The 17,568-nt window shown below is 46.5% G+C and overlaps 1 protein-coding gene across 5 annotated transcripts in view; it reads left to right on the forward strand.

Moving 5' to 3' along the window:
- The first annotated feature begins 3,881 nt into the window (after positions 1 to 3,881).
- Positions 3,882 to 17,568, forward strand: part of Wdr20 (WD repeat domain 20) — a 59,652-nt gene continuing 45,965 nt past the window's right edge. For 2 of the 5 annotated variants that reach the window (XM_004836926.4, XM_021244035.2), the window contains exon 1: positions 4,038 to 4,343. In XM_004836926.4, the coding sequence (XP_004836983.2) occupies positions 4,095 to 4,343 (249 nt within the window). In that variant the 5' untranslated portion in view covers positions 4,038 to 4,094. Of the gene's footprint in view, positions 3,906 to 4,037; positions 4,344 to 17,568 lie in introns of those variants that run through there. The other 3 variants (XM_087195608.1, XM_004836928.4, XM_004836933.4) reach the window with 3 other exon arrangements.

Raw genomic sequence — 17,568 nt, forward strand, 5'->3', positions numbered from 1 at the left:
AGCCGAGGGATGAACATGCAGAGCCAAGCGCGCAGCCAGCGCAGGGGACTCGGGGTCTGAGGATGAGCGGCCTTCTGCTCCCCTCGGGGACCCCTGGTAGGATAGGTAGGATAGGTAGGAGGAAGGTAGGAGGAAGTGCAGTCCCCTGCGCAGGAAGCGGCAGGGAGAGGAGATGAAGGAGCAGAAACAGGAAGGTGGAGAGCAACGCGCCAGGCCCAGGTGGCAGTCAGTGTGAGTGGAGCGCTCGCTGTGCACCTAGCAGCACTCGGGGATTCTGATTCTGCAGGAATGGTTCTCCGTAAGGTCCAGGGGACGACAGGCCTCCAGGAGGACACCCCCCCCCTCCCCCGTCTTAGGTGGAGCCTTTGCACTGGAAACTCCTACAGTGATTTTACACTGCAGTACTGGGGACTGGGCCCATCCTTTCATCCTGAGATGCTGTCAAACTTGGGATCCTTCTGCCTCAGCTTCCCGAATAATTGGGATTACTGATGTGCATCATCACCAGGGCTGGCTGAAAAATTTCTGGGGATTGAACTCAATGCCTGCACACTTTGCTAAGCAAGCATTCCACCTGAGCTACACCCCTTTCCAATGAAGTTTTTTTTTTCTTCACAGAGTCCAGTGAAGTTTTAAATTAACGAATGCATCTTCCTTCCTTCCACAGACCCCCAAATACAACTTCCCAGCATTCTATGGCTGGGGATCAGCTTTGGTGGCTGCTTCTCAACAGCCAAGAAGGTTTCTGAGCCTCTCCAGAGTTGTGGGGAGGTACTACTGACCACACCCAAGTGAAAAATCTTTCTTCTTTCCATTTGGTTCTTTGAGACAGGGTGTTACTACGTAGCCCAGGCTGGTCTTAAACTCAAGGGAATCCTCTTGCCTCAACCTCCTGAGTGCTGGGATTACAGACATGCACCACTTCACCTGGCTCATAATCTTTCTTTACATACAGCACACTAGTTCTTCAACCTCCTCTCTGCTTCTTGTTTAAGGGCATTAAGCCTGAAAGTCTTTGTTGTAATCTCCACAAAGATAAAACTCACACTTTTTTTTTTTTTTTGTAGAAACTCACACTATTTGTTGGGCTGCTTAGATAAGCTGTAGCTTACTTCCTACTTGAGGAGTTTAACAATGACAAAACAAGGCGAGCAAAGGTTCTCAGTGCAAAAAGTGAGGTCCTAATTACGGTTCAGTTCTAAGATATTCTAAATAATTCAATTGGTTGTGACAGTATCAGTTTTGTGACAATGGATTCTCTTGTGGTTGTTGTTGTTTTGGTACCAGGGATCCAACTCATGACCTTTCAAGGTGCCACTGAGATAAATCCTGTTTTCTGGTTTTTTTGAAAGAGTCTCACAGTGCCAGGTTGGCTTCAAACTCACTGGGCTCCTCTGGCCTCAGGCTCCCAGTGCTGGGATTATAGGTGAGGGCCACCATGCCCCAGCTATGTGTGTGTGTGGTGCTGGGGACTGGATTGAACCCAGGTCCTTGCACATGGTGAGCACATCAGGGTCTATGTAAAAGGCAAGAATATGTAAGTATTAGCATAGTGCCACATTGTATGTGCTGGCTGAATGTGCTGTATTTGATGACCTTAAAAAGATCCTTAATAGGGCCAGGGATTTAGCTCAGTGGTTCCACTGCCTGCCTTGCAAGTGCAAGGACCCAAGTTCAATCCCCTTTACCAAAAAAAAAAAAAAAGAAAAAGTCCTTAAACCAGGAGTGGTGGTGCAGGCCTGTAATCCCACCACTCCGGGAGGCTGAAGCAGGAGGATCACAAGTATGAGCTGGTATGGGTAATTTGCCCTGGGTTCACTCCCCAATCACACACACACACACCACAGCAGCCTATGAATGTAAGAGGAAAAGGACTTTTCAAGTGAGGGACAAAGCCAATGGTGATAGAACAGATTGATTAGAATGGACAATTTCTAAGGAACAGACTGAGAATTGCTGGTGTATAACAAATAATGCAGATATTCCAGGTTATTGGGAAAAAGAATATAATGTGTTTTGGTTTTTTTTGTACTGGAGATGGAACTCAGGACCTTGCACTTGAGAGGCAGGAGCATTGCCACTGAGCTAAATCCCTGGTCTAAGAATATAATGTTAAAATCACTATTTTAAGAAAATTAACTTGGAAGAGGCATAGAGGAAGAAAGCTGAGAGTAAAAGTGATACTAAGGAAATAATTCAGAAAACCATTATGATGATTCAAATTATTTATTTATGTTGTGGTCCTGGGAATTGAACCCAGGATCTCATGGATGGCTAGTCAAGTGCTCTACCACTGAGCTACACCCCAGCCCCAATTTAAGTTTTATCTAATTTTGTTTTTGCTAAGCTACATTCCCAGACCTTTTATTTTGAGACAGGGCCCAAGTCACCAAATTGCTCATTTTGGGCTGGATTTGGATCTTCCTGCCCCAGCCTCCCAGAGTGTTAGTACTACAGGCACGCGCCACCATACTTGGCTCAGTTCAAGTTTTGCTTTGCTTTTTAAAATTTTTTTTTCAGTTTTTGAGACAAGGTCTTGCTATGTAGTTTAGGCTTGCCTCAAATTTGCAGTAATCCTCCTGCCTCAGGCTCCTGAGTGCTGAGGTTACAGGTGTGCATCACTGTGCTGAGCTCAAGTTTTATTTATTTATCTATTTATTTGGGTTTTTTTTTTGAGACCGGTTTTTGCTATACAGTGCTGGCTGACCTCAAACCTATGGTGATTCTCTAGTCTCAGCCTCCCAAGTGCTAGGATTGATTACAGGTGCCCTAAGTTTTAAATAGCACTAATTCATTTAGACTGAAATACGCATCTGGTGTGAAATTGAAAGTCAGGTTGGACTCAGCTGTACAGATTTGGGTCTTATTTATTGAATCCTTGAGTGTGAGGGGATAAAAATTACAAGAGAAAGGTACTGAAAACTGAAATTATCAAAAGGCTGTGGATAACACAAAGAGCCTATTATTAATGTAACGATAATAAGATGTTGAATTTCTGGGTGTGGTGGTGCACACCTGTAATCCCAGCACTCTGGGAAGCTGAGGTAGGAGGACTGCAAATTCCACCCCAGCCTGGGAGACTGAGATTCTGACTCAAAACAAAGAAACAAACAGTACTGGGGATGTAGGGGTTTAATGTGAAGGTCCTGGGTTCGATGCCCAGTACCACCACCACCACCACCACCACCACACACACACACACACAAAGGAATTTATAGAGCATACAACTTTAAATTTTTATTTATTTTTGGAGACACGGTCTTGCTATGTAGTCCAGGCTGGCCTCGAACTCATGGTAATCCTCCTGCCTCAGCCTCCCGAGGGCTGGGATTACAAGTGGGTGCCACCACGCCTACCCCAAGAGGATGATACCTTGATAGAATGCTTGAGGTGTATAGAGCCAATACAATTTTTTCTTTTAACTTTTGCTTGATGAGGGTCCTCCCCCCAAAAGTATTATCTTCCCTCCTCTCCGTAACTAGGAACAACAGCCGAATTACTTTTTCAATCACTCAGGACGTTACTGTTCACCCAGGTGATCGTTATAAATACATACTTTTGACGCAAAATAACACTTACAGGAGACTGGGACTAACGTGAGAACACATCCTGGTGTCTTGAGGGTTCTCGTCTCTGCCTTTTGGAAACTACAGTGATGTTGAAACCCTGCAGCTCGCGCAGTCTCCTCCTCCCCGCCCCGCCTTAGAAAGCGCAGTGCGATTCCTCAGAACCGGACTCGAGGCTCCGGCCCGGCCCGGCGCGCCTCAGGCGGCAAGGCCGCGGTGGGCACCGCGGAGGAGGCCGCCCGGGTCCGTCCCAACCCTCGCGACCCCGGAACGGCCAGACAGCACGATCGCCCGCGAGAGGAGCCCGAGAACCCTCCGTGCGTGTAGGCGGCGCGCCAGGTGAGTACGCGTGCGCAGTCCGGGCGTAAACAAGCCCGCCCCTTCCCCTCAGCCCGCCTTCCCCGGCCGGATCGAGGGTGGGCGGGACCAGGGGGAGGGGCGGGGGGGGGAAGAGCGAGCGCCGGGGACGGCGCCTGCGCGGTGGGCGTGATCCGGGCACTTAGGGCAGGATGAACGCTGCTTTCCAAGATGGCGACGGAGGGAGGAGGGAAGGAGATGAACGAGATTAAGACCCAATTCACCACCCGGGAAGGTCTGTACAAGCAGCTGCAGCATTCGGAGTACAGCCGGCCCAACCGGGTGCCCTTCAACTCACAGGGATCCAACCCTGTCCGCGTCTCCTTCGTAAACCTCAACGACCAGTCTGGCAACGGCGACCGCCTCTGCTTCAATGTGGGCCGGGAGCTCTACTTCTATATCTACAAGGGGGTCCGCAAGGTACCGACGCGAGCGTCACCGGGGTCCGCCAGCGGCGGGGCCGGAGGCGGGGAGCGGGGCGGTGACAGCGGGCCCAGGGTGACCGGTGGGCTGGCCGCCGCTCGCACTTTTGAGTGGGCCGGCAACTCCGCCGGGTGCTCTGAGGAAGGGGCTGTGGAGGGCGGCGGCGGGGCGGGGCGGGGCGGGGGCCGCGGCGTGCGGGGTTCCTGCCGGGAGGCCCGAGGGAGCCGGGGCCCTGTCCTCGGGCAGGGTCCGGCAGGCTGTGACACGGCCGGGAGCGGGCCTGCGGGTCCCCGGAAGAGGTGCCGCGGCCGGCTCGTCGGCTCCCGGGAGGGTGGGAATCTCGTTCTGGGCTGGAGATCAGGGTGCAAGGTGGCTCAAAAAGGTCCGTAAGGCGGACCCGGGGCTGGGAGGCGGAGGACCGAGACTGGGTCAGCCGGGACCGGCTCGGCACGCAGGGCCACTCCACCTGCTGCCGCACTGACACTTCCAGAGCCTCTCCTTCTGGTTGGTACTTTGTGTTTCCAAAATGCTCCGCGAAGGGAACCTTTTGCCGAAAGACAGAAAGAGGGTCCTCCTTTCCCTTGCAGCCTGCGAGGGCTGAGTACCAGAGCCGGGAAGTGGAAATAATGTTTCCAGCGGGCTGAGCTGCTTCTCTGGGCGCTGCGTGAGCGTGCCGGATGAATCTTGTCCGACAAGTCAGGCTGTGTCCCAAAGAGGGAAGGACATACCTTAAAAGCTACTTTAAAGAAACCCTCCTCCTCGGCTTGGCGGTCGACCTTGGTAATTCTGTGAAGCATGTAGTCATGTTTTAAGATATTTCTCTAAAAGTAGCAACTTATTAGAGCTTTTCTTTCTTTGGCGATGTAACTATGTTGAGAGAACTGCCCACTTTTTGAGGTGGTGGTCTTTGACTTGACTCTTAGGAAAACAAGGGAATTAGCACCTCAGGATGGGGCAAGGTGGTAACAGATTAATTTATAAATGCTCAGTGTGAAAATAAATTACATGATGAAGAGCGGGCAGCCTCTAGAATGTCACATATACAGATGCAGTACAGTGTTTCTGCTTGTGACAAAAGGTATCTAAAATGTTAGCGAGTTATTTCTTTCATTCAAGGTGAATCCTTATTCGCGTTTATTAGAATAAGTACACTGACTGATACTTACACTTGGGGCATGTTATTAGAGGTTTCTGATACTAAATCGCTTGACTTTTCCTCTCTTTTTTGGAATTGGGAAAGTGTAGTAGTTAGTTGCCTGGGAGCTGTAATTTTAGTGCTGCTCCCAACTGTGTCACAGGCTTATTTGTTGGGTGACCTTGGATAAGTTATTTAACTATAATTTGCAGGTCTTTGAAAAGGGAATATTGCAGTGCACATGTTGTAATTAATAATGTAATAACTGCAGTGGATTTTAAAGCTTTGAAACACTCAGTAGATGTAAAATATAGCTAAAACAAACATTAGGTGCAGTGGTGCATGCCAACTACTCTGGAGGCTGAGGCAAGTGGATCTCAAGTTCAAGGGTAACATGGGGAACTTAGCAAGATCCTGACTCAAAATAAAAAGTAAAAAGGACTGGTGTTGTAGCTCAGTGGTACCACCACCACACAAAAAAAAGGCATTAAGTAATTGTCGAATGGAAAGCTGCCATCTTGACGTTTAGGCTAGGACTGAAAAGATCAGGTTTTATTTTTTCCGCCAAAAATCAGTTTTAGGATTTATGTTTACGTAAACCACAATGTGGTTAAAAACTAAATTCACTAACATTAGCATTTACAAGTGCAAACATTACTTTAAGATTTTTTTTTTAAGCTGGGTTTGGTGGTACACCCCTGCAATCTGAGCAGTCTGGGCTGAGGCAGGAGGATCATTGTGAATTCAAGGGCAGCCTGGACTACATACATAATGAAACCCTGGCTCATGTGTGATGCTGGAGATTGAACCCAAGGCCTCTTGAATGGTAGGCCTGTGCCGCCCTACTGCTGAAGTACAGCCCTATCCCTGAAAGGTTATTTCCTTCCTTCCTTCCTGTTCTGAGGATTGAACCTAGGGCCCTCTCATTGAACTACATTCCCAGCTTTTTTTTTTGAGACAGGGTCTCACTAAGTCACCAGGTGGCCTAGGTTGGACTTGAGTTTGTAGTCCTCCTGACTCAACCTCCCACAGTGCTGGATTCTGGGGTGTGTGCCAGCAAACTACTGAAGTATAGGGCTGGGATTTAGCTCAGTGGTTCCACTGCCTGCCTCGAAAGCACAAGGTCCTGAGTTTAATCCCCGGTACCAAAAAAAAACCTTCTGAAGTACAGTGGACCCTCAAGTTATGACTGGCCTGACATATGAACAACTGGGGTTAATTAGGTTAATGAAGATTCATCTGCCTCTTGTTATCTATAGCGGGTACCCAGGTAAACATCCAGATCTCAGCTGTACTGACTTAGTTCCAACCACCCTTGGGAACCGATCGAGTTTGTAAGTCAAGGATCCACTGTATTCTCACGGCAAACCTCATTTGGATCTGGTAGTCCTGGTTTGCATCATTAAAAAAGGTCACTTGCAGGACATGTTGGCACATACCTGTGACCCCAGCACTCTGGAGGCTGAGGCAGAAGAAATGCTGGGAATTCAGGCCATCCTGAGCTGTATAGTGAGTTCAAAGCCAGCCTGAACTACAGAGTGAGACCTTGTCTCCAAAACAAAATAAAACAAAACCCAACCAAAACAACAACAGCAACAAAAACCTAGGTCACTCACCTGGAAGAATCTGTAATAGTGTTCTCTTTTAGCGAGACACTGTTCATTGAAGAGTAAAACTAATAGCTTTTCAAAACTACATCAAAAAATTTTTTCAAACAAGACAAATCTGAACTATGTAAATTAAATTGCCTTTATCTGTACAATTTGAGCACTTTAATTTTTTGGTAAAATTTCATTTTCATAGGGCAGTATCTTATAGATACATTGGTGTTATGTGGCCAACACTTAAATCTAATAACCATTGTAATTTCCATCAGTGAGTTTGCAGTTATCATTCCTGGGTATAAGTGGTTACTTTTGTGACTGTTTTCTGATTTTAAAACAGCAAATTATTTATGAAACTAAATTTGGAGGGTTAGTAGATAGTCTTTTTTGGTTATATTGACTTTTTTTTGGTTTGGCTTTCATTCTCTTTTTCAAGGTGCATAGTTTTACAGCAATTGTTCAGGTCACTTAGGAGCTCTAATTTGGATGAAATTTAGATTCAACTGAAATGTGTGTGTGTGTAAAATAGGTCTTTCCTGAGGGTCCTGTGGGAGTGGAGTAGATGCGAGATGGTCTGCCGGCGACCCCAGGAGTGTCATCTTGGCCCTTTTAGCACATGTGGGGGTCAGTGTCTAGAGCTCCAAAGGACCTTAGAGTACAATATTTGCCGGGGTGGCAAACCTACTGCATATGTGCTGAGTGATCGTTTGTTATTAAAGTTCTAAAAGTCACATCAACACTGTATATGCAGCAGCACCCCCCCCCCCAAACCTGTCATAGGTTTTTCTTATTGTGAGGAAAATGAAGCACAAACTGATCTAAAGAAGTGTTTTAATCAGAAGATACTGATTCCACCAGGATGGATGGTGTAGGCCTGTAATCTCAGCACTCAGGAGGCTGAGGCAGGAAGATCATGAGTTTGAGCCCAGCTTGGCAACTTACTGAGACCTTGTCTCAAAAAATTAAAAAATGGGCTGAGGATATATCTCAATGCAGAGGCCCTGGGTTCAATCCCTAGTACCTAAATAAAAAAGAAGGTACTGATTCTGCCTTTTGGTCACAGTACCAGAATTTCCCCCAGCATTTTGCTATAGCATGTCTCACTGTGTACCCCTGTGGGGAAGATAAAGGCGTCTTTTCACAATTGAAATTCAGAGTGGGGTTCCTTGCATGAGATGTAGTTTTGTGAATTTATTTGACTTAACATAAAATAATTTGAACATTAATACTGTCACTAGCTGGGCATGCTGGCACACACCTGTAGTCTCAGCACTTGGGAGGCTGAGGCAGGAGGATTGCCTCCAGTTTGAGGCCAGCCTGGGCTACATAAGTGAGTTCAAGGCCAGGCTGAACTACGTAGCAAGACCCTGTCTCCAAAAAATAAAAATAAAAAATAAACCACATTTACTGACACTAATCATTTCAGTGAAGCCTTGAATAGCTCCGATCATACAGCTGTTACTATGCCTGGTGATGTGGGGTTCTCAGAGGTGAGGAAGACCATGCTTCCCACCCTACCCAGAATTTAGAACTACTAGCCTTTACCATTTTCATAGCATAGCTTGTTATCCTAAAAAAAAAAAAAAAAGAGGTCATTTGAGGATGAAAGCCCTGAAGGTGCTGGGGCTCCCAGGCCAGTTTGCTGCTTTTTTGGAGAGCTCTTCCTAGACATGTGAGTGAGCTCCATGCAGACCCCAACTTGACTGCTGTGTTGTCAGAAAGCCCTTCTGAGCATGTCCAGGCTGGGTCAGTGTGCCCATCACAGGTTCTCTCAGCTCTCAGTTTGTATTTCTCTGAGATGATCATCTTTTCAGTAAGCAGAGCACCTTTAGAATAGGGATGGAGTCTTTTTTCTCCCCTCTGTCTTTGTAGTGTCCACTATAGTGTTCCACGGAGTCAGGACTTTACCTTCTGTTGAGTGAGTGAATAAAGCTGTGTCCAACTATGCTTTACTTTAAAAAGATCTTTAAAAAGCTGAAAAACCATTCAGTTTGGACCCAGAAGTAACTCGGATTTTTTTTTTTTGTAGCATATATCTTTTTTGGAAGGGTTATTGTTTTTGTTTTTTGAGACGGTCTTGCTTTGTAGTTCAGGTTGGACTTGATCTTGCTAAATTGCCCAGGCTTGCCTCAAACTCTCAGTGATCCTCCTGCCTCAGCCTCCTAAATGCTGGGATTACAAGCATGCACCACCACACCCAGCTCTGGGTTTATTTTACTTTTACTTTTTTTTTTTTTGGAGACAAGGTTTCACTATGTAGTTCAGGCTGGCTTTGAACTCACTCTGTAGCCCAGACTGGCTTCCAGCTCACCGTGATCTTTCTGCCACAGCCTCCCGAGTGCTGGGATTACAGGCATGCACCACCACACTGGCATGTAGCACACATCTTTTTTTTTTTTTTGATACCAGGGATTGAACTCAGGACCTTGTGCTTTCAAGGCAGGTGGTGGAACCACTGAGCTAAATCCCTGGCCCAGCACACATCTTTTTGAAAACATTAAAAAAATACTGTTAATTGGTAAAAAATAGAACTTTCTCAAAATTGTGAAATTGTATAGCAGGAGTCAGTGAAGTAATGGAAAATAACTGAATGGCACAGATACTTTTGATCTACTTTTGTCAGACAATGTTTATTACTTGCAAGATTCATGTCGTGACAAACAGCTTTTAAACCTGTGGTGAGAATTACTTAACATTCAAACCAAAGAACCATACTCCCTGTCTCTGCCCCATATAAGTTTCCAGACCACAAATGCACTGCTCAGAGATGTTACTGAAACAATTCCCACAATAGGTGGAGAGCAGCCTTATTTTCATTTACTGTTGAGGTAGGGGCCTCACCGTGTTGGCCAGGCTGATCTCAAACTCCTGACCTCGAGCCCTCCAGCAGCAGCTCTCGGAGCACTGGGATCAGGTGAAATATGTGCGTTCCCGGGCTGGTGGCTAGCGGAGTAAGTGGTTCTAAGGACTTTTCAACTCCAAAAGTTGTATGATTCTCTGTTCACTGTGTCTCATGAAAATAAGCTCATCTTTCTAGTGGGGATGCCTTCATGTCCTGAGTTCATTGCCCACTTTATGAGTCTGAATTGGCAGGGCAGGTGCCTGGGAAAGCAGTGAAAGACTGATTTCTCCTGATGTTGGGTGGAGCCCAGTGCTCTCCGTCTGAGCTGCATGCCGGGACCTTTTACGTTTTCTTTTGAGACAAGGTCCTGCTGGCCTGGCCCATGCTGGCCTCAGGTCCCCCATAGCTGGGATCACAGGCATACGCTGTTGTGCTTGGCTGCTCCGGTGGTCTTGATGGTAGAAAAGCTCCATACCTAATCATGCTGAGATGAAGTTGGGGCCGGAAGAAGAATCACTTGATAGCATCTAGGATATTTTTAGAGCCATGTTACAGAGGAAAGTTGACTTGGGAAAGAATGAGCATTCTCTTAGGCGAAACGTTCTCTCTGTCAAAAACTGCAGGACCACCTGTGGGTGACATGGGAGGGTGAACTAGATGCCCTTTTTTTGGTACCGGGGATCAAACTCGAGTCCTTCCACTTGTGAGGCAGGCAGCGGAACCACTGAGCTAAATTCTCGGCCCTAGATGCCCTTTTTTTGGAGGGGAGAGACTGGGGATTGAACCCAGGGCCTTTGCACTGAGCTACATCTTCAGGCCTTTTTAACTTTTTTTTTTTTTGGTACCAGGGATCGAACTCAGGTCCTTGCACTTGTGCAGCAGGCGGCCAAACCACTGAGCTAAATCCCCGGCCTAGTTGTTTTTTGGTTTTTTTTTTTTTGGTGAGACAGGGCCTCAATAAGTTGCCAGGCTTGTAATTGTGATCCTCCTGCCTCAGCTTCCCAGAGTACTGAAATTATAGGAGCGCACCACCATGCCTAGCCTCGATGCCTTTTGAAGGTTTTTTCCACAGACTGGTTTTAGATGCAGGACTGCTTCAGAGAAGTTCATGTTCACACCCTTCTTCCCATTAGTAATTTTCACACCTCTCTGATCCCCATTTATAAATTTTTTTTTGCAGTACCAGGGATTTAACTCAGGACCTTGCGCTTTCGAGGCAGGTGCTGTGCCACTGAGCTAAATCCCTGCCTCACCCCACCCCCATTTATAATTTAGAAAGAGGCTTAGAAGTCTAAAACTTTATGTCAGATTGACTTTGAGAAATCTTGTACTTAATGTATTTGGGCCCATGTGGGATTGTTGAATGACTGGAACCTGTTTCTTTTCCATTAAGAGCTAACTTACTGACTGGTGAAATATTGATAAGATTTACTTATTTGACTTTGGAATCTTATATCCTAAGGGAACACCATCTTCATGATCACTTAAGGTGGGAGATACTTTTTTGGTTTTTTGGCTGTCCTGGGGATTGAACCCAGGGAATGCTGAGCTACATCCTCATCCCTTTTTATTTTACTTTGAGACAGGATCTTGCTAAATTGTCCAGGCTGGCCTTGACCTTGTGATCCTCTTGCCTCAGCCTCCTGAGTTGTTGGGATTATAGGTGTGTGCCACCACACAGGGCAGGAAATACTTTGATTTTTCACTTTCCTTCTCTTGCCCTTGCAGGAGTCAGTAGTGAGGTTTTGAGAAACTCCATGGGTGAAGGTGAGCATTGTAAGATGCGTACAGAAAGTGTCCGTGAAGGTGTAAGATGGCCCTGAACATTAGCTTTCAGCAAGTGCTCACTGGTACTATTCCAGAGGCCCAGTGTAGAGAAGGCCTTTGCCCTCAGGAACTTGTCTGTGTTTACTGAACTGAGCTAGCCTAGTGACTTGAGTGGTATTATGGTTGGTAGAAAATGTGAGCAAGAATTTCTTCGAAATAAGGCCTAATAGAGAGAAATGGGTGGGCTGGGGTTGGTGGCTGTTGAAGCTGAGTGGTAGAGACAGGGCTTCATCAAATCAAGACCAGCAAGTTTGTAAGGCTATTTCTACTATTGAGTGTGTTTGGAATTTTCCATAGTAAAAAGTTTTTAAGGCTAAAAAAAAAAGAAAACACAGTGACTATCATTGACTGGTTTGAGTATATGGGTGAAGAAAAAAATTGGGGTGGGGTGATACTGGAAATGGAAACCAGGGCTTTCATGTCCTTTTATTTTTAATTTTTTAATTTTAATTTTTACATTTATTTATTTATTTATTTATTTATTTGAGATAGGGTCTTGCTATGTAGTCAAGGCTGGTCTTAGCTTCCTGAGTAGCTGGGATTATAAGTGGGAGCCACCATGCCCAGCCTTAGAGAGTAATATTGTTTTTCACTGTTAGTTTGTACAGAAATATAAATTGGTCCTGGTTGTTATCCGTAGAGCCTGTGACCTTAGCCACTTGGGGCTCGAAGTCAGGAGGGTCAGAAGTCAAGTCTGGTCTGGGTAAGTTAGAGACTGTTTCAAAATAAAAAACAAAGACTGAGGATGTAGCTCAGTGGGAGAATGTGTGCCTAGAATGCACAAGCCCCTGAGTTCAACCCTAGTACCACGAAAAACAAAACAAATCCAATAAGTTATCTGAGAACGTCAGGGACGTTACCTTGTCTTCTGAACATTTGGCATTTTTTTATAGTAGAGTATAAGGTATGTCTTGCTTTTAAAAAAATAACTCAAGAACCGTGTATTTAGGATTTATTATGTACAAGATGCTACTGTATCTTGGATGACTTGAAGGTGGAGTAAGACACATTTCTGTGCTGGGCATGATGGTGCACCTGTGATCCCAGCACTCAGGAGGCTGAGGCAGGAGGATCACTGTGAGTTCGAGGCCAGCCTGGGCTATTCAGGGAGACCCAGTCTCAAAACAAAAGACCAAAACAAAACAAAAGGCACACTTCCTGTCTTTAAAAGAGTTTGTATTTTTGTATTAATGATTGTAATATAAAGTAGAAGGTGTGTGTTCCACATGTGGCCTAAGAGGTATAAGTATCAAGCAGATTTAAGGAATGAGGTAAAGAAGCATTTCTCTGCCTAGTAGAATAATTTTGGGTTAGGTTTCAAATAGGTAATCTGCCCTAAAATGTTATGTACAGGTTACATTTTTATAAATTTTTAAACTTGTTTCCTTATATTTCTAATTTCACAAATGCTTTATGATCACTTCTGATTGAACTTTAGTTGGCAGTTGCTCTGAAGTTTCAGCATTGTTCTCAATTAAACAGCTTTTCTGCTGATTGGGTGTAATTTGTAAATTAAGTAATATTTTGCATTGTTATTCTGTTTAGTGATGTAGATTTTTTAAAAAGTAGGTATATTATGCTCAAAACATGCCAAGTTTGTTACACTTTATTTTGTAGCTGTAGAAAATGTGCTTGAATGTATAGATTTTACTTTCATGAGGAAGAAATTTGTGCAGTTTTTATTTTATTCCTTTATTTTTTTGAGATGGGCCTCACTCTGTAGCCCAGGCTAGCCTTGAACTCAAAGCAGTCCTCCTGCCTCAGCCTTCCGAGTGCTGGGATTACAGGTGTGCTCCACTAAGCCTGGCTTATGCAGTTTTTAATATTTAAAAAGTAAGAATAGCTAGGGCTTGGTGGCAGACAGTTGTAATCCCGGCTACTTGGGATCTTGAGGCAGGATGATCCCAATTTAAGGCCAGCCTGGGCAATTCAGTGAGACCCTGTCTCAAAATAAAACAAATCTAAAAAGGGTGGACAGGTAGCTTAGTAGAGAACGATTGTCTAGCTTGTGTGCGCCCCTGTGGACGTCCAGTCCCCAGTACAGGAAAAACACAGACGCGAGCTGTCCAGCAAGAGGGAGCACTCTGACAGCTTGGCTGTCCCTGGAGGTCTGCTCCCCTGACCAGAAGCTGTTTCATTCAGTTGACTCACAACCAGCTCCCTCTCGTGCTTTTTATGCCGTGATCATAGAGCACGTGCTTACTGTCTTTATTTACTTTGATCTCCATTTCAGAGGCTCGATCTGGCCTTAATATTTCATTTACTAAGTATGGTAGGGGTTTTTGTGTGAAAAGCAGACATCAAAGAAACCCCAGCCAATGCTTGACCTCGAGAGGATTGTCGTCTAACCTCGGAGTGTGCTTTCCACACACCGCTCAATAATGAGTGGCCACTGGACACTATGGTTGAGAAAGAATCTCTGCTGGCAAGGGGTTCCTGGGCCTGGAGAGTGATCAGTGGCTTGTTCACTCAGCCAGCATTTGTTGGCCCTGTGGACTTGAGGACAGATGAGACACAGCCTCGGTTTACTGCTTAAAGTACCTACCATCCAGGGTGCAAGGGGCAGGTAAGCCAGGGTAGCTGGAGCACCACCCCACGTACGGCCGGTGAGGGAATCAAACTCTGAGAGCACTGAGCTCCATCCCTAGCCCTCCCCAATTCTTTTTGAGACAGGTTTGAGATGCTCAGGCTGGTCTTAAAATCTCAATCCTCCTGCCTCGGCCTTGTGAGCAGCTGGAGTTACAGGTGTGCATCACCACACCCAGCATGGCGCATAGACTTTCATATCTCATAGCTTTTTCACCTGCTCCTCAGAGCAGTCCTTTGGGAGGGGGTTTTATTTTGAAACAGGGTCTTGATGTGTAGTTTAGGCAGGCCTTGAACTTGTGGTATTCCTGCCTCAGCCTCCCAAATATTACAGGTGTGTAGCAGCACACCCAGCTGGAGGAAGATTCTTTTGACAATTGGAGAGATTACAACTTGTTCACAGTTACTCACTCGGGAGCCTGGCGTTGAACCCAAGGCTGCTGACTAGGCCTCCTGTGCAGTTTTTCTGTCAAAAACGAAATACTTGTACTGTATTTCCAGGCAGCAGGGTCTGGCTGATGGGATGCTGATTCCTTCCAGAGTGGGGGATGGCAGAAGAGAGATGACAGCATGTACTGTCCTTTCAGTTGCTGAGAAGAGGTAGACTTCCCTGGAGGTGCTGAGGAGGGATAGAGCAGGGTTGCCGGGTCCTCACAGGGTGGGAGTGATGAGGCAGCCTTCTGAGCTCCTCCCCCTCCCCTGTCCCCCTTTCCTCCCTCCCCTCCCCCTTTCCCTTCTCCTCCCTCTCTCCCTCCCTTTTGAGTCAGGGGCTCACTGTGTAACCCAGTCTGGCCTTGAACTTCTGTGTAGCCCAGGCTGGCCTTAAACTCTTGATCCTCCTGCCCCAGCCTCCCGGGTGCTGGGATTGCAGGTGTGCACACTCATGACCTACTCATCTCCCCAAAGCCCCAGCTCCTAATGTCATCAGTGACTGGGTTTCATCTTAGCGTTTTGAGGCCATGCCGTAGTAACAGACCACCTGAGACTAGTTTTCAAGCTTCCTCGGGGTTGTTGCCAGTTTTCCTCTGTCCTTACTGAATATGGGCTACTTGAGTGCAGGGCCTTTTCTGCCTCGGTTGTCACTGTACCTCAGTTCAGCACTAAAGGAGACACCTTGCTGGTACTGAAAGATTTGTTGAATGAATGAACGCTGTGTTGCACTTTGTCTACTGCCTTTCATTATTGGTGAGAATGATAGTTTCACAGTTTGTGAAGCATTGGCATAGACCGTCTTAGTGGAGTTTATAGGTTAGGCCAGGCAGTCACCATTGCTCCTGTGTCATGGAGAGACGAGATGTGCGTGACAGTGGCAGGGTCAGTGCTCGTCCGAGAGCTTTGCCTGTCTGCGGTGCTGACTGATGCTCTGCTGACCCTGATGCTGCCATCCCAGGGGTGGCCTTTAATTTAGCTTTTTTTGGGCACTGGAGATTGGACCCATGACTTGTTCAGAGCTGTACCCCCAACTCTTTTTTTATTTTTTAGTTTCAGACAGGGTCTTGCTTGGTCACTAAGTTGCCCAGTCTGGGCTCAGACTTGTGATCCTATTGCTGCAGCTTCCCAGAGTGTGGCATCCTGCTAGTTCTAAGAATTTTAAATAGTCCAGCTTATATTTGGAGCCTTCTTGAAGGTTAGACTCTTCCAGCGATGCATATTTTGTCCTTGTAGGGTGCTCTGAGTCCTTGACCATGTTGCTTAACCTCCGAAGCTGAGATGGAATTATTTTATTTCTTCCTCCTTCCTCCCCCCTTCTCTCTCTACCTCCTCCCTCTTCTTCCTTCTTTTCTTCTCCTCCTCCTCCTCCCCTTCCCCTTCCTTTTCCTCTTCTCACAGTGATGAGAGCATCTGTCCTGCTTATTATCTCACTTTTTTTTCTTTTGGCGGGATGCGGGCTTATGCATGTTAGATGAGCAGTCCACTGCTGGTCTGCACCCACGGCCCTTTTTGTTTGGAGATAGTGCCTCATTGAGTTGCCCAGACTGGCTACAAACTTAGAATTCTCCTGCCTCAGCCTCTTAGGAGCTGGGATTATAGGCATGTGCCACATTGCCTAGCCATTGTTTGTCTAGGGTTAAATTACTTGTGTAAAAAGCTCTTTTTAACAATGGCAAGGTAATCTGCATGTAAGATATTTTTTTGGTTATGGGAGAGTACACCTAAGGCTTGGCTGACTTATGGCTTAGCTCTGACACGGCGCCTGGAGTCTCCTATGTCTGGACCTACGTGGATTATGGGGTTCGAAACTGGCTGGCTGTTAGTGTGGTCTGGCTGGAGAGGTGGGGCACTGTGGCGTGACCCAGAGGCTGTATCTCGCTTCCCCTCCTTCCTGGGCTCTCTGCTTCCTGTGCACCAGGAGTCAAGCAGTTTCCTCCACCATAGTTATGTGTTTAAGGCTGCTGAATACGGACTGAAAGTTAAAATGTGAGCCGAAGTAAACCTCTCCTTTAAGTTGCAAGTGTCGGGTATTGTGTCCCAGTGACGAGGGAGGGAGGAAGGAAGGGAGATGACCAAGACAGACTCATTCTCCTGTTTGACTGTGACTCAGAAGGGCTAAGAGAGGAGCTGGGAAAGCGGAGCAGCCTCTCAGACTCAGTCGGGGGCTTGCGGCTTGCAGGGAGGGCAGGGTGGTAGGGAAGAGATGTGGGGAAGGGCAGACACTCCGGAGTGGAGCTCCTCACCCTTGTGGGGGTGTGCACACCGCTTCTGTGCCTTAGACCGCAGTTCCTTACTGGGGCTCCTTGCTAAGCCTCAGTGGGATTTAGGGGCTGTTGTCAGCACGGTGGGAAACGATTTTACATCTTGCGTTTCACTGACTTCTAACGAAAGTAACGAGTCCCTCTGTAATGAATGTAGGCAGCCAGTCATAGTAGTGGCAGGTGTGCCCACGCGGGGCAGTCCCAACGCATCCAGAGTACATTGTGATCCTGCTTGTATTTCAGGTATTGGTTACACTCATCACTACTTTGAGATCATAGCAGACAGTAGCTCTGCCCCGGATCTTGTTATTCAGTTTGTAATAAAGAAGCTTATAGAAATTTGTACTTGTTTGATGTGGCATAACTGTACTTTAGTAGGGATTTCTTATGTAATCTTTTGTTTTCAGAAACACTCTAAGTAGTCCAAGCACCCTGATTAAGAGAAGTCTTGGCCCCCCTTCTCCGGTGTCACATATGTGATTGAATGTAGGAAGCTGACTGCCTTCTCGAGTCTTTTACGTGAGCTGCCCTCCAC

This window comes from Heterocephalus glaber, unplaced genomic scaffold (genome assembly GCF_053883595.1).
Source record: "Heterocephalus glaber isolate CG9 unplaced genomic scaffold, H.glaber_assembly_v1.0 deba00001608, whole genome shotgun sequence".
NCBI classification, from domain to species: Eukaryota; Metazoa; Chordata; class Mammalia; order Rodentia; family Bathyergidae; genus Heterocephalus; species Heterocephalus glaber.